Source organism: Mastigoproctus giganteus, chromosome 4 (assembly GCF_048544385.1).
Source record: "Mastigoproctus giganteus isolate SK-2022 chromosome 4, ASM4854438v1, whole genome shotgun sequence".
NCBI lineage: Eukaryota > Metazoa > Arthropoda > Arachnida > Uropygi > Thelyphonidae > Mastigoproctus > Mastigoproctus giganteus.
Window position 1 is genome coordinate 15,350,392 of NC_143578.1, and position 14,634 is coordinate 15,365,025.

The 14,634-nt window shown below is 36.3% G+C and overlaps 1 protein-coding gene across 1 annotated transcript in view; it reads left to right on the forward strand.

Annotated features, from left to right (window-relative positions):
- Positions 1–14,634, forward strand: part of LOC150086430 (uncharacterized) — a 109,988-nt gene that overhangs the window by 76,022 nt on the left and 19,332 nt on the right. Inside the window, exon 2 of the mRNA XM_090372164.1 lies at positions 5,388–5,536. Coding sequence (XP_090228290.1) covers positions 5,421–5,536 — 116 coding nt within the window. The 5' untranslated portion in view covers positions 5,388–5,420. The remainder of the gene's footprint in view (positions 1–5,387; positions 5,537–14,634) is intronic.

Here is a 14,634-nt window from a genome sequence, read left to right on the forward strand (position 1 = left end):
ATAAGATACTGTACAGGGAAATAGAATGGGCCAGTAAATCAGAGAGTCTTATAATGGGGGATTTTAATTTCCCAGATATTGACTGGAATTTGTGGGTTGGTCACTCACACACTAGGAAGGCTTTTGTGGATTTATTGGATGATTTTTTTCTACACCAGCATGTTCGGGAGGCAACTAGAGGGAGTAATACTCTTGATCTGATTATCAGTAGTGATTCTTCATGCATTAAGAATCTGCAGATAAAGGAACCACTAGGTGGCAGTGATCACAGTGTGCTGAAGTGGGATTTACTCAAGGAGGTAACTACCATCAGAGGTAAAGGGAAGGGTTTTTGCTTTCGTAAAGGCGACTACGGAGGTCTGAGACAGTATTTAAATTCTATACAGTGGGACCAACTGATGATATTACCAAAAGCAAATTCAAAATGGCAAGCATTTAAGGAACTAATCTTGGAAGCTACCAGGCTTTACATACCAACCAAGAAATATTGTTCAAGGTTCAGGCCTAAATGATTGTCAGATGAACTAATGAGACATATGGAAGAGAAGAAAAATGCATGGGATATATACAAATTAATGGGTGACACGGAAGCCTATGATAGATATAAGTTGGTCTGTAACCAAGTCACAAAGGAGATTAGGCAGGCAAAGGATGCAAAGAAAAACAGAAAAGAGTTCTTTACTTATGTAAACTCAAGAAGGAAAGGGATGAATCAGATTGGTCCACTGGATGTTAATGGCTCAACAGTTGAGGATCCTGCTCAGGTGGCTAACAATCTAAACGAGTATTTTGCATCTACATTCACACATGAGGAGTTATTCAGGAAGGGGAATGTAGGTGAAGTAAACATTGGCAGTGAGCTAGATGATTTTCTAATAACTGAGAGGAAAGTGGAGGAGAAATTGTTGAGGATAAACATAAAAAAGGCACCTGGGGTGGATGGGATATATCCAATTATATTAAAGGAGGCAGCAAAGGAAGTAAGCAAACCCCTAGCCATAATTATGAGAGCTTCTTTGGGCTCAGGGGAGGTACCCATAGACTGGAGATGTGCAAATGTAACCCCAATTCACAAAGGAGGATCAAAGGCTGACACAAGTAATTATAGACCTGTTAGTTAACTTCGGTTCCAGGAAAATTAATGGAGGCACTGGTTAAGGAAGCACTGCAGGATCATCTGGACAAGAATTCAGTTATAGCTCAGACACAGCATGGTTTTGTTAAGGGCAGGTCTTGTCTGACCAATTTGATTGGATACTATGATGTAGTCACAAAAGAACTGGATGCAGGGAATAACTTTGATATTATATATTTGGATCTTAGAAAGGCTTTTGATACTGTTGCGCATGGAAGACTGCTGCACAATTGGAGCAGTGTGGCATTGGAGGCAAATTGCTGCTATGGATAAAGGGATGGTTGAGTGGCAGAAGACAGAGAGTGGTAATCAATGGACACTGCTCAACGTGGACTAATGTTATTAGTGGAGTTCCTCAGGGTTCAGTGTTGGGTCCATTGTTGTTTTCTGTATTTATTAATGATGGTATATCAAGCTTAATGTCCAAGTTTGCAGACGATACAAAGGGCGGCAGGGTTGTTAAGGACACTACTGATGCCATGCTGCTGCAGCAGGATCTGGAAAGGTTGAGCAGATGGGCTGAGAGGTCGCAAATGAAGTTTAACATTGACAAATGTAAAGTACTACATATGGGAAACAGTAACCCTAGATCAACGTATCAACTCTGTGGTGCTACGCTGACAGTGGTAGAGAATGAAAAGGACCTGGGATTAATTGTGCAGGCAGATATGAAGTTCTCTGAGCAGTGCAGACGAGCTGCAAGAGTAGCTCATGGTGTCTTGTCAATGATATACTGGAATTTTTCTAGCAGGGATAGGGATGTGATTATTCCCTTTTATAAGGCATTGGTCAGGCCACACCTTGAGTACTGTATACAGGTCTGGAGACCTCATTTCAAGAAGGATGTAGAGCTCCTGGAACGATTACAGAGGAGGGCAACAAGATTAGTGAATGGAACAAAGGGTTGCTCTTACGAAGAAAGGCTTAAGTTTTGCAAATTACAGTCTGGAGACTAGGCATCGGCGAGGTGATTTGATAGAGGTGTATAAGGCTTTGAATGGCTTGAGCATGCTCAATGCTGATGGGATTCTTCCTCTTGCTCAGAATAATCACCTGAGAGGGCATAAATTCAAATTGATGAAGGACGGATGTCGGATAGATGTGCAGAAATTTGCCTTTAGCCAGCATGCAGTTGGTTTGTGGAATAGACTTCCATCACTTGTTGTTGAAGTTGATAGCCTAAACAAATTTAAATCTCAGCTGGACAGGTATTTCGAACGAATGGAGGGGTGAAATGGGAGTAGTGGTTGTGCTTTTTTTTTTTTTTGGCTGATGCTGAATAAGCTTGCTTTCTTGCATCATATACCTCTGCTAATGCTAAACTTCCACTACAAGGGATGAAGTCTGTTCCACCAACCAACCACCCGCTGGCTAAAGGCAAATTTCCACACAGCTATCCTACATCTGCCTTTCCTCAATTTGAATTTATGCCCTCTCAGGTGATTATTCTGAGCAAGAGGAAGAATCCCATCAGCATTGAGCATGCTCAAACCATTCAAGGGTTTATACACCTCTATCAGAGCACCTCGTTGGTGCCTAGTCTCCAGACTGTAATTTGCAAAACTTAAGCCTTTCTTCATAAGAGCACCCCTTTGTTCTATTCACTAATCTTGTTGCCCTTCTCTGTACTCATTCCAGCAGCTCTACATCCTTCTTGAAATGAGGCCTCCAGGCCTGTATACAGTACTCTAGGTGTGGCCTGGCCATTGCCTTATACAAGGGAATAATCAACTCCTTATCCCTGCTAGAAAAATTCCTATATATCATTGACAATACACCATGAGCTATTCTTGCAGCCCATCTGCACTGCTCAGAGAACTTCATATCTGCCTGCACAACCACCCCCAGGTCCCTTTCATTCTCTACCACTGTCAGTGTAGTACCACAGAGTTGATACGTTGCTCTGGGGTTGCTGTTTCCCATATGTAGTACTTTACATTTGTCAATGTTAAACTTCATTTGCGACCTCTCAGCCCATCTGCTCAACCTTTCCAGATCCTGTCGCATCACAGGTGGTAGATGACTTTCATCAACTGGCGAAATACCACCACTTTGCTTATTGGAGGCTTGAAGTGGTGAAACCCATGTTTAGTCTCTAGAGCAAAGTTTCCGGCATCCCCCTCCCCCCATACTTCTCCTTCAACCCGTGCACGGTACTAAGTACTATAGGTTTTGATTCCTTTCGTGTTGGGGGTTTCATAAAAAAAAAAAAGCAGCGTAGTGTCCTTGACAACCCTGCCAACCTTCGTATCATCTGCAAACTTGGACATTAAGCTTGATATACCATCATCAATATCATTTTATAAATACAGAAAACTATAATGGACCCAATACTGAACCCTGAGGGACTCCACTAATAACATTAGTCCACGATGAGCAGTGTCCATTGATTACCACTCTCTGTTGTCTCCCCCTCAACCACCCCTTTATCCATAGCAGCAATTTGCCTCCAGTGCCACACTGCTCCAATTTGTGCAGCAGTCTTCCATATGCCACAGTATCAAAAGCCTTTCTAAGATCCAAGTATATAATATCAAAGTTATTCCCTGCATCCAGTTCTTTTGTGACTGCGTTATAGTATCCAATCAAATTGGTCAGGCAAGACTTCCTCTTAACAAAACCATGCTGTATCCGAGCTATAACTGAAGTCTTGTCTTGATGATCCTGGAGTGCTTCTTTAACCAGTGCCTCCATTAATTTTCCGGGAACAGAAGTTAAACTCACAGGTCTATAATTACTTGTGTCAGCCTTTGATCCTCCTTTGTGAATTGGGGTCACATTTGCACATCTCCAGTCCATGGGTACCTCCCCTGAGTCCAAGGAAGCTCTCATAATTATGGCTAAGGGTTTGCTTACTTCCTTTGCTGCCTCCTTTAATATACTGGATAGATCCCATCCACCCCAGGTGCCTTTCTTGTGTTTATCTTCAACAATTTCTCCTCCACTTTACTCTCAGTTATTACAAGATTCTCTAGCTTACTGCCAGAGTTGAATACACCTCTGGCATTCCCCTCGCTGAATAACTCCTCATGTGTGAATGTCGATGCAAAATATTCATTTAGTTTGTTAGCTACCTGAGCAGGATCATCAACAGTTGACCCATCGATATCAAATGGACCAGTCTGATTCATCCCCTTCCTTCTAGAGTTTACATTTGATTTATTGATTTACTTGATTATATTGGTTAGTGTAAATTATAAATTGACTGTGGTATGATCTTTCGCTCTTTGTTATTTAATAGGAGAGAAATTGAACTTATTTAGGTCAGATTAGTTTTTGTAGATCGTGACTTTAGCCAAAAGAAATCCAAGTTAAAATTACATAACATTTTCTCTACATACAAAATTTTGCATCGAATCCTGATAGTATCATTATTTAATTTCAGTTTATTGAGACCTTTTCAATTAAAGCTGGATTTTTTTTTTTTTTTTTTAATCCTGCCATATTAATGCTTTAGACTGTTTCCTTGGCAGTAATTCAGAATAGTTCAAACACAATAAAAGAAGAAAAGTTAGGAGCCATTTGTTTGGGGATGTAGTCTACTCCAATAAGTCCCTAAACCTGTGGTATATTTATTTAGCAACCAGAGCCTGAGGTGTTAATATATGTATTTTATGTTTTGCAGCTATGAGATATTAATAAAAATCTTCCTTGCAAAAATAAAATTTTTTACAATATTGCACCACAGACTGTAATTTTACAGAATTAAGACAAAACCAGTATCTCTTGCATGAAGAGTTATTAACTATAATATATAATGCATTTAGGTTAAGATTTTAATAATGTAGTCAATAATCATTGGAATATTTAGAGAATAAAAATAATAATATTAAATAAAATGATAACATATTCATCTCTCTGAAACATTAATGTTATTTTTAGAATGTGAAAATTTTATATTATTTATTATTATTTTTTTACCTTTTAACTTCCTGCCCTCTACCATTCATTCAAATAATTTCAGTAGACTTATTTTTTTTTTTTAATTACATCTTCCTCCTCCTCCTTTCTTGCATACAAATTAGTCTTGGAGCATTGCTTCCTTGCCTGTACATAGGACACGGTATGTGCTCTTGGCTAGTGATGCATAACCCTCAGCCACGATACAGGTCAGTAAGATAGTTATTTACAATTTAGCAGGAAATTGGCATCACTGTCTAAAGTATGAATATCTGTATTTCTGTCTGCCATGTCTTAAAAGTGTCATTATTTCTTCTCACAGTAATCAGTATGTTTAATAAATTGTTTTAAGGCTGTTGGTAAAATACTGAAGTGTAGTCCACGGATGTCCCAACATGCTAACAGTCCTATTGCCGATGCCTCAGTAGAAGACACAGACAGTGGTGTAGGGATTCCCTGTAATGGCCTGAGTTCTCAAGAAGATTGGGGAGGTTCTGAGAGGTTAGTTTTATTTAATTTTATTTTAATTAAAAAGAGTAATAATAACCTAAGCTTCTACAAAATAATGTACTAATGTTTTTCTTCTTCCCCCTCTCCACCATCTAACTACAAATGTCATATTGAGATTGCTTCATTGCCTTCACCATTGAATTTATACATCAAAACTACAAAGTAATTTATTGTTAATTTTATCACTACCTCCTGAAAGTTACATTTCATATATTTTTGAGGGTGATGTCCATTGACTTTATTGCATATACCAGTTTTGCTAAAAATAGAGAATAATATAGTTTGCATGCATGCATTAGATTAGTAATGATAACTAGCAAAAAAACTGACAACGTGCACACCCGTTCAAATAGTGAGAAGTGGTTATTGTGTAGAAGGATATTAAGTTGTACAGAAATAAGATGAATTGCAATAAGTGTAATTATTAAAATAATTACATAGTTATTAAGTGCTGAAAAAGTTTTGGGTTATATAGCATTTTCTTTAATAGAAAGTTTTGGTTTAGTAATTAAGCAGTTTATCAGTGGACAGCTTACATATCCTGTATATAGGACTTTGCATATCTCGCTTCTAGGAAAGATCTGATTTTCTTCTTTTTTTTTTTTTTTTTTTTTCCTTCTTGGTTTGCCCTACTGAAATTATATTTTATTTTTTGAAAGGTAAATTAGCTGTAACACCATTTATTTGATGATGCAGACTCTGCTTCCATAAGTCCCTATACCTCTGGTATATTCATTTCCAGATTCCCTGAGGTGTTTGTATATGTATTGTTATTTCACCTATGAGAAATTAATAAAAATCTTAGTTCCAAAAATTGTTACTTACACAGCGGTTAAAACAAGACTGATTTAGGGACCACTTTTACCTACCATGCAGTTATTACAATATCCCACTACAATAATAGACTAGGAATATTACAGAATTAAGACTAATAAAAGCCATATTCCTTGCACAGAGTTAATTATAATGCATTCAGATTAAGATTTTAATAACTTAGTCATAAGTTATATTGGAGTTTGAATAATAATAAATCTATATACTCTGTGTCATTAAAACTTTTGATACTTTAGTAGTCATGCTTTTTTTTTTTTTTTTTTAATGTTGGGTAGGATTATTTTAAAGGCTTTGTAGACTGTTATTGGTATTTTAAAAATACTAGAATATACCAGTATCACTGAGGAGAATGCAAAATGCATCAAAGAATATTTCTCTTCTTTGATGCATTTTATGATTTTCTGACTTAATTCATATGTTGAAATGCAGAATAGTGGCCAAATGCTTGTCAATTTTTAACTTAAACTTTGTAGTAATTTTTATTAAAATTTTGCAGCTTGTTAAACATCTGACTCATTTTGCAATCCAGATAACCTCAACACATTATGCAAAATACCATTCTGAAAGCGTATTAGAGTTTTGTGATTCATAAATCCAGTCACAAAAACAGATTTTGTAGCATCTATAAATGTTAGCAAAATACCTAATATAGTTGCTAAATGCGAAACTTATTTTATTGATTTTCAAAGAGGTAAATTTGTTGTTCGCTTCATATTGAAAACAATGACATGGCTTATGCTGTAATTTCGCTTACTCTTCTTGCAGGCAAGGTTTGAATGCAGGTTTCTAAGTGCCTTTGTGATTTAAACAACTCATCTGTGCAGATATCAGTATAGCAGTCCTTGGCATACTTCCACTTACATCAATCTGCATTCCTTTCAAATGTGAATTGTCACTCTGGTTATTACTTCAGCAGTCTGGTTCATGCTTAGGGCATGATGTTGATGCAGTTCTGCATATAATTAATAAATAAATAAATAAATAGAGTACAAGAATATTATTATATTTTGTTGTACCATTATCCCACAAAAATATAATTTTTCCTCAGTTTGCCTCCTACATCTGTTACTAAATGTATTTTTTAATGTCTATTTTTTGTTATTTTTTTTGTTAGCATTTCATTCTTAACAATGCTAAATGAAACAAAAAATAAAAAAAATAAAAAAAATCAGTGCTTAAATTTTGATATCATAAGGAAATGTGGTAGAAAGGAGTCTTAATTATAAATAAAGAGAAAAATTATAGCACTTGGCAACAGCAGATTGAAATCTAAAATTGGAAAGTAATTGTACCTGGTTTTTATTTAAAAAAAAAATAATATATTTATAGTATTTAATATTCCACCCTTTTTAAATGCATTGTTCCTTTATGTGCATTGTCTGAGCAAGCATAAGAATGCTATTACCATTTAGTTTATTCAATCCATTCAAGGCTTTTAAATATCTTAATCAGATCTTCTCACAAATGCCTAATTTCTAGAAGCTGCAATTTGCAGAACTAAAGTCTTTTCTTGGTAAGAGTACTACCTTCTGCATCTGTTCAAACAAATCCTCATTTATCCTAAAGTCAATCTTCTAGACCTATATGCAGTACTGGAGATACAGCCTAATTCTATTGCTTAATGTAGCAAGGTAATCTCTTTGACCTTTCTGGCAAAATTCCTACATATTATTGACAAGAACCCCTGTCAACTCTCCTAGCAGCTTGTCTGGATTGCTCAGAGAATTTCTTCTTCCCATTTAGAATTTCTAAATGGGAAGCATTCAAGGAATTAATATTGGAAGCTACTAGACTTTTCATACCAATTAAGAAATACTGTTCAAGGTTTAGGCCTAAATGGATGTCAGATGAACTAAATCAGACTCATGGCGAAGAAAAATGCATGGGATGCATATAAATTATCAGGCGACACAGAAGCCTATGGTAGATATAAGTTAGTCTGTAATCAAGTCACAAAGGAGGTTAGGCAAGCAAAGGCAGATTATTGAGAAATCTTTGGCAAAGGATACTAAGAAAAACAGCAAGGGCTTCTTTACTTACATCAACTCTAGAAGGAAGGGGATGAATCAGTTTGGTCCGCTTGATATCAATGGTTCAACTGTTAGTGATCCTGCTCAGATAGCTGACAAATTGAATGAGTATTTTGCATCTACATTCTCACATGAGGAATTCTATAGGGAAGTGGAGAACAGAAGCTTTTTAAACTCTAACAGGGAGCTTGATGATTTTTAAATAACTGAGAGAAAAGTGGAAGAGAAATTGTTGAAGTTAAACATAAGAAAAGCACCTGGGGTGGATGTAGCAATACCACAAGTGGGTAGGCGCGGCAAGCATCACTTACAGGCGGCAGTTCAAGAGGGCGCCAAAAAACTTTTGACATATACAAGTCTGACCTATGTTTAATTAATGAACTTCTTTATAACAAAATTTTCTATTTAGTGATATGCGCAGTGTCTCGTGTTCTTTCATTTTGCTCAAAGTGTTTTCACAATTTCTTTTTTGCTCTATGGACAGAGGTGGACTAGTCATAAGCCTTGCTGGGGGAAACCCCAGTGGGCCTTAGGCCGGTGTGATTTTGGCCATAAACACTAGTAAGAGGCCACTACTAGTTTTCCCCAGTAATAATTTTTGACAGTCTGTTGATATTGCTTTTCTTTTTTTCTCTAAATCTGTAGTATCTTCACCAGCATGCTTCCTTTTCACACTTTTCTCAAGTATTTTACTCATTTTTTGGTAATAAAACACAATTACAGTATAAAAAGGACAAAAATGAAGAGGCATGCTTGATACACATAAACAAACTTGCCCACATATAGCAACTGAATAAACAAAGCAGTAAAGACAGAAACACACTATTATCACCTCACACTAGCTCCGATCTAATTGCATTTACGATAATACTGATAGCTAGAATTGTGGGTTTTTATGTTATTATGGTGAAATTTGTTTCCCCCTCACTGAAATCTTCAATCATATGAAAAACATAAATACATTTTCAGAATCTTCTCTTCATTCAGTTCGGGTGATTCCTAAGTTCAACTGCCATTTCTTGTAAACACTAAGTCGAACCATACATAAGCAAATTTGGTTCATGTTATATACGACATTGTTCCCCTATTTATAAATCGTGTATGATTGAATTCGTGTAGTGTGAACATGTGTTATATGAGAGCTGACTGTACTATATATTTTAATTTTTTCTCAGGGTAAGTATTTTTTGTGTTACCATGTGCAACTTATTTGTTAACATATGCCTTATAGCTTCAATTCTTTATATGATTTCAATTTTTTAGCATTACTTATAAATATCACAAAACTTACCTCCTAATCTGTATGGTTAAAATATAATGAAGAAATTAAAATGGGAAATAAAAAAATATAAATTCCCCAAGGAGGATCAAGTGCACTCTTTTCCACTTTGATCATCATACATAAAAATTAACGATTATGAAACTAAGAACGAGAAGAACCAAGAGTCCTAATGTTGGACTTTCGCAGTTCCGTCATCAGTTGGTTCATTTAATCAGGAGAAAAATTCTGAGTGTTATGAAGGTTAACTCTAGCTCCTGTGGTGCATGGTTAGCCCATGTACCGGAAATGTTATGTTTTAAGGATGTTATCCTGTGAGGTTCAGTCGGAAAATCATTCAATGGCTAATGCTTTGTGTATTAATAACATTTTATAACTGGAATTCGGTTTTGTTAATATTATTGCAGAATCTGTTTGAGTGTTATAAATATGTGAATGCGAATGTTGACTGAGTTCTGTGGCTGAATAATTAGCATGAAGGCTGGTTTGGTGATTATAAGCTGTTATTTTCAGTTTTAGTTGATCCAAATTTGGCAGTAATACTACCAATGTCTTATGCATTTGGGCACCTACAGATGCTCTGGCTTGCCTGCACAGGCCAAGTTTGTGCAGGCAAACTGGAGTGTTTGTACGTAGCGCAGGCTGCCTTAATGGTCGTCTGGCCCGGCCTGTGTAAATTTGAGCGACGACAGATATTGCCCTGCACGTGATTTTCCCAAATATGGCACACACAAAGAACCTTGTGAAGGCACACTCAACGCCATAAACAAATTGCCTACTTGATAAAATTGTTCTATAATTAATAGCTTCAAGTTCTGATTGTAATTGAGCCTCTGACGTCGGTAATTTCCAGATTCTGGGTTGAGAGTGAGCAAACAGCAGGTTAGACAAAAAAAACCAAACATGGTGAACAAAACAAATAATTCATATTTAATGCATCATAAATTACGAGTATGAATAAGTTCTTCTTTATCACCCTTAAGCTGTGTATAAGTTTTAACATTAAATCATGAGGTATCCTATATGAATTACTTATGTCCCCTGGAATTGGGCCCCCCCTTTTGTTGGATATGTATAAATCGATATCCGCTAATTGGTTAGGATTTTGAGTGACCTACTTTCTGTATGCAACTTATGGACTGTCTCATACCAGTATCATTTTTTTTTCTTATGTATGGCGGAACCAGTCTTAATAATTTCAAATAGGTTTCTTCATGCATATGCAAATATTTGAACCAGTATTCTTGTTCTAACTTTAATTCAGCCAGAAAATTAACATGAGAGAAATTTTTTCTCTTCAGTAGTAAATGTTTCATCCACTTTGTTCTTAACGTTTTCTGTTCAGTGGTATCATCATCAGCCATTTTAAATCCACTGCAGGATGAAGGCCTCTCCAGCAACTTTCCAGTTCCTTCTGTTTTGTGCAATGGCCATCCATTTACTACCCGCAAAGTCATGATTTTATCTATCCATCTCCGCCATTGTCTTCCAGGTGATTTAGAATTTAAAGTTTTATTTTCAGAATTTCAGAATGATCTTGTTATTTCTGTTTGTTTCATTATATTATGTGATATATTTTGTAATTCTTTTCATTTTTCAATAAATGAATACTATTTTATTTTTTAATCCAAATATTTTGGGGCGGCAAATTTGATTTCGTTTACTTGTGGCACATAGGGTTGCAGCGGCCATGGGTGGATGGGATATATCCAGTTATATTAAAGGTGGCGGCAAAGGAAGTAAGCAAACTCATAGCCATAATTATGCGAGCATTCTTGGACTTAGCAGAAGTCCCTACAGACTGAAGATGTGCAAATGAATTCACAAAGAGGGATCAGAGGGTGACATGAGTAATTACAGAACTTTTAGTATAACTTCTGTTCCAGGGAAAATAATGGAGTCACTGGTTAAAGAAGCATTTCAGGATCATCTAGACAAGACTGCAGTAATAATTCAGACACAGCAAGGGTTTATTATTAAGAAAAGTCTTGTCTGACAAATTTGATTGGATACTATGATGTAGTTACAAAGGAACTGGATCCAAAAAAATAACTTTAATATCATATACTGTACTTGGATTTCAGGAAAGCTTTTAATACTGTCATGCATGGAAGACTGCTGTACAAATTGGAGCTGTATGTTTTTAAAGACAAATTGCCACAATGAATAAAAGGGTGGCCAAGTGGAAGAATACAGAGTGGTAAACAGTGGGCACTGCTCTTCATGGACTAATGTTATTAGTGGAATCCCGCAAGGGTTTGGTGTTGGGTCCACTGTTGTTTTGTATATTTATCAATGATATTGATGAAGGTATATCAGGCTTAATGATATAACAGGATCTAGAAAAGTTGGGCAGATGGGCTGAGAAGTGTCAACCGAAGTTTAACATTAACAAATGCAAAGTACTCCATATGGGTAACAGTAACCCCATTGAAATGTACCAACTGTGTGTTCCTACACTTAGGGTGGTAGAGAATGAAAAAGACCTGGAAGTAATTGTGCAATCCCTTTGTATAAGGTAATGGTCAGGCCACGCCTTAAGTACTGCGTACAGATCTGTAAGCCTCATTTTAGGAAGGATGTAGAGTTGCTTGAGTGAGTACAGAGAAGGGCAGCATGATTGGTGAGGGGAACGAAGGGGTTCTCTCACCAAGAAAGGCTTAAGTTCTGCAAATTGCAGCATCTGATTAAGGTGTATAAGGCCTTGAATGGGTTGAGCAGGCTCAATTCTGATGGGATTCTTCCTCTTGCTCAGATTATAAATGGGCATAAATTCAAATTTTAGAAAGACAATTGTAGAATAGATGTACAGAAATTTGCCTTTAGTAGTTGATTACTGGAACAAACTTTTGGGTAGTTGATTACTGGAAGAAACTTCCATTTGTCATTGTGGAAGTTGATATCTTTAATAAATTCAAGGCGGAATTGGATAAACTTTTAGAGGGAATGAATGTGTGAAATAGCTTGCTTTCTTGCATCATGTGCCTCTACTACTGTATCTGATTGTTACATTTACTTTAAGTTTCTTTTAAGTTCTTTTCTTTCTCCACTACCATGAGTGTTGGTACCACCTAGTTGGGTATGCATGTGATTACTGTTACCTCTATGCAATACCTTGCACTGCACTTATCAGTATTAAATCTTAATTGCCACTTCTCAGTCTACCTTGCAATTTTTCTAGACCTTAAGCTTGATGTGCATTCATCACTTTGTTAATAAATATTGAAAACAGTAATTGGCCCAGCACTGAACCCTGAGGGACTCCACTAATGACATTGGTCCAAGACGAGCTGTGCCCATTAATAACCATTTTTTATTTAAGATGACTGAAGAACCCTGTGAAGTCGGGAGATGAATACATAGTAATTTCTTGCTTGCATTGACCAAGTGAAAAAAACTTTATTACTGAAAAAGAGAATATGCACAGTAAAACATAAAATGGAAACTGACAAGGCACAGATATTCAAGAGATAACATATATTAAATTTAGCTTTATATATGGGTTAACTATGGTGTATTTACACCGATACTATATAGTTAATTATCAAGACCCATAAGGATAATGCCCTGTGCATTTAATTTTCCAAATACATTACCACCACACCCTTTTGGCATCTCTCATAATATGGATATAACTTCGCAACTGTGATCGCTTGTTGTATTACCTGGGTACCTGCCCGTCCACTGATGACGAAGCCGCACAGCTTCGAAATGATCGTCTGGGTGGTGGTATAGGTTTAAATAAATAAATAACAGTAGAAAATAAATACTGAAAATAAATAACAGTAGTCTTCTCTACTAGAGAAGCGTTATTTATTTGAAGTAATGCAATAATAGCTATCTCATTGTGAAGGCAACCACATTATGAGATACATACGTAGTTCAAATATATGGGTTAACTATGGTGTATTTACACCGATACTATATAATTAAATTTAGCACAAATAAAGAACACAACATAGAAGCTTTCGGCTACTGTAAGTCACCTTTATTAACTAATTGAGCAAATTTCCAAGCAGAAGGGAAAACACCTTTGGAATAAGAAAATGAAAAAAGGTGACACTGAACAGGAGTAAGCTGAGGAGCACAGGTTTTGAGAACAAGTGGAGGAATACTATCATGACCTGGAGCTTTCTTAACATCAAGATTGTTCAAAATCCTTCTGACATTATTTTGATGAAAAATCACAAGAAACTGGGGAATGGTAGGAGGTGGTTTACCAAGGTCATCAGTAACAAGTTGGAAGAAAAATAGGGTGCTAGCAGGTCAGCTTTATCTTTGGCTGAAGTTGCAGTATAAATATCTGGTTTTGTAGAGGTTGGAATAGAGATGGGTATAAGTTGTGGCCAATAGCTTTGGCAATAGACCAGAATGCTCTACTACCGTTTGGACAAGAAGTGAGTTTTCTACTCTTAACCTGTTTGAACTGATTAATAACTGCTTTACTACAATTATTGTAAACTTTGGTTTAGGCAAAAAATTAATCTGGAAATTTGGATACAGGCCAATTTGTGTAACATTTTTATCTTGAACAGCCTTAGCACATTTATTGGAAAACCAAGGTTTAGACAAAGGACAAGATTTTAAGGTGTTGTGTGGAATATAAAGTATTTCATCCCTACAAGAATAATTTCACTAACACGATCTGAGCAAATGTTGACATTAGAAGATTTTAAACAGAAATCCAACCAAGGAAAAGAAGAAAAGAAATCTCACAGATCGTCCCATTTTGCATTCTGGTGATGCCAAACAACACAAGGTTGAGAATGGCCATGAGAGAAAGGCTCCATTGGAGAAGAGACAATCACTAAGCTTGTGCTCTTAGGTACCTAGAGGACCATTCGCCTCAACCATGTACTTAGAAGGGTTGTTTGTGAGAAAAAAGATCAAACATGCTGGTTGCATGGTTAGAATTGTCTGGTATTGTGGTAGGTAAATGAACAATC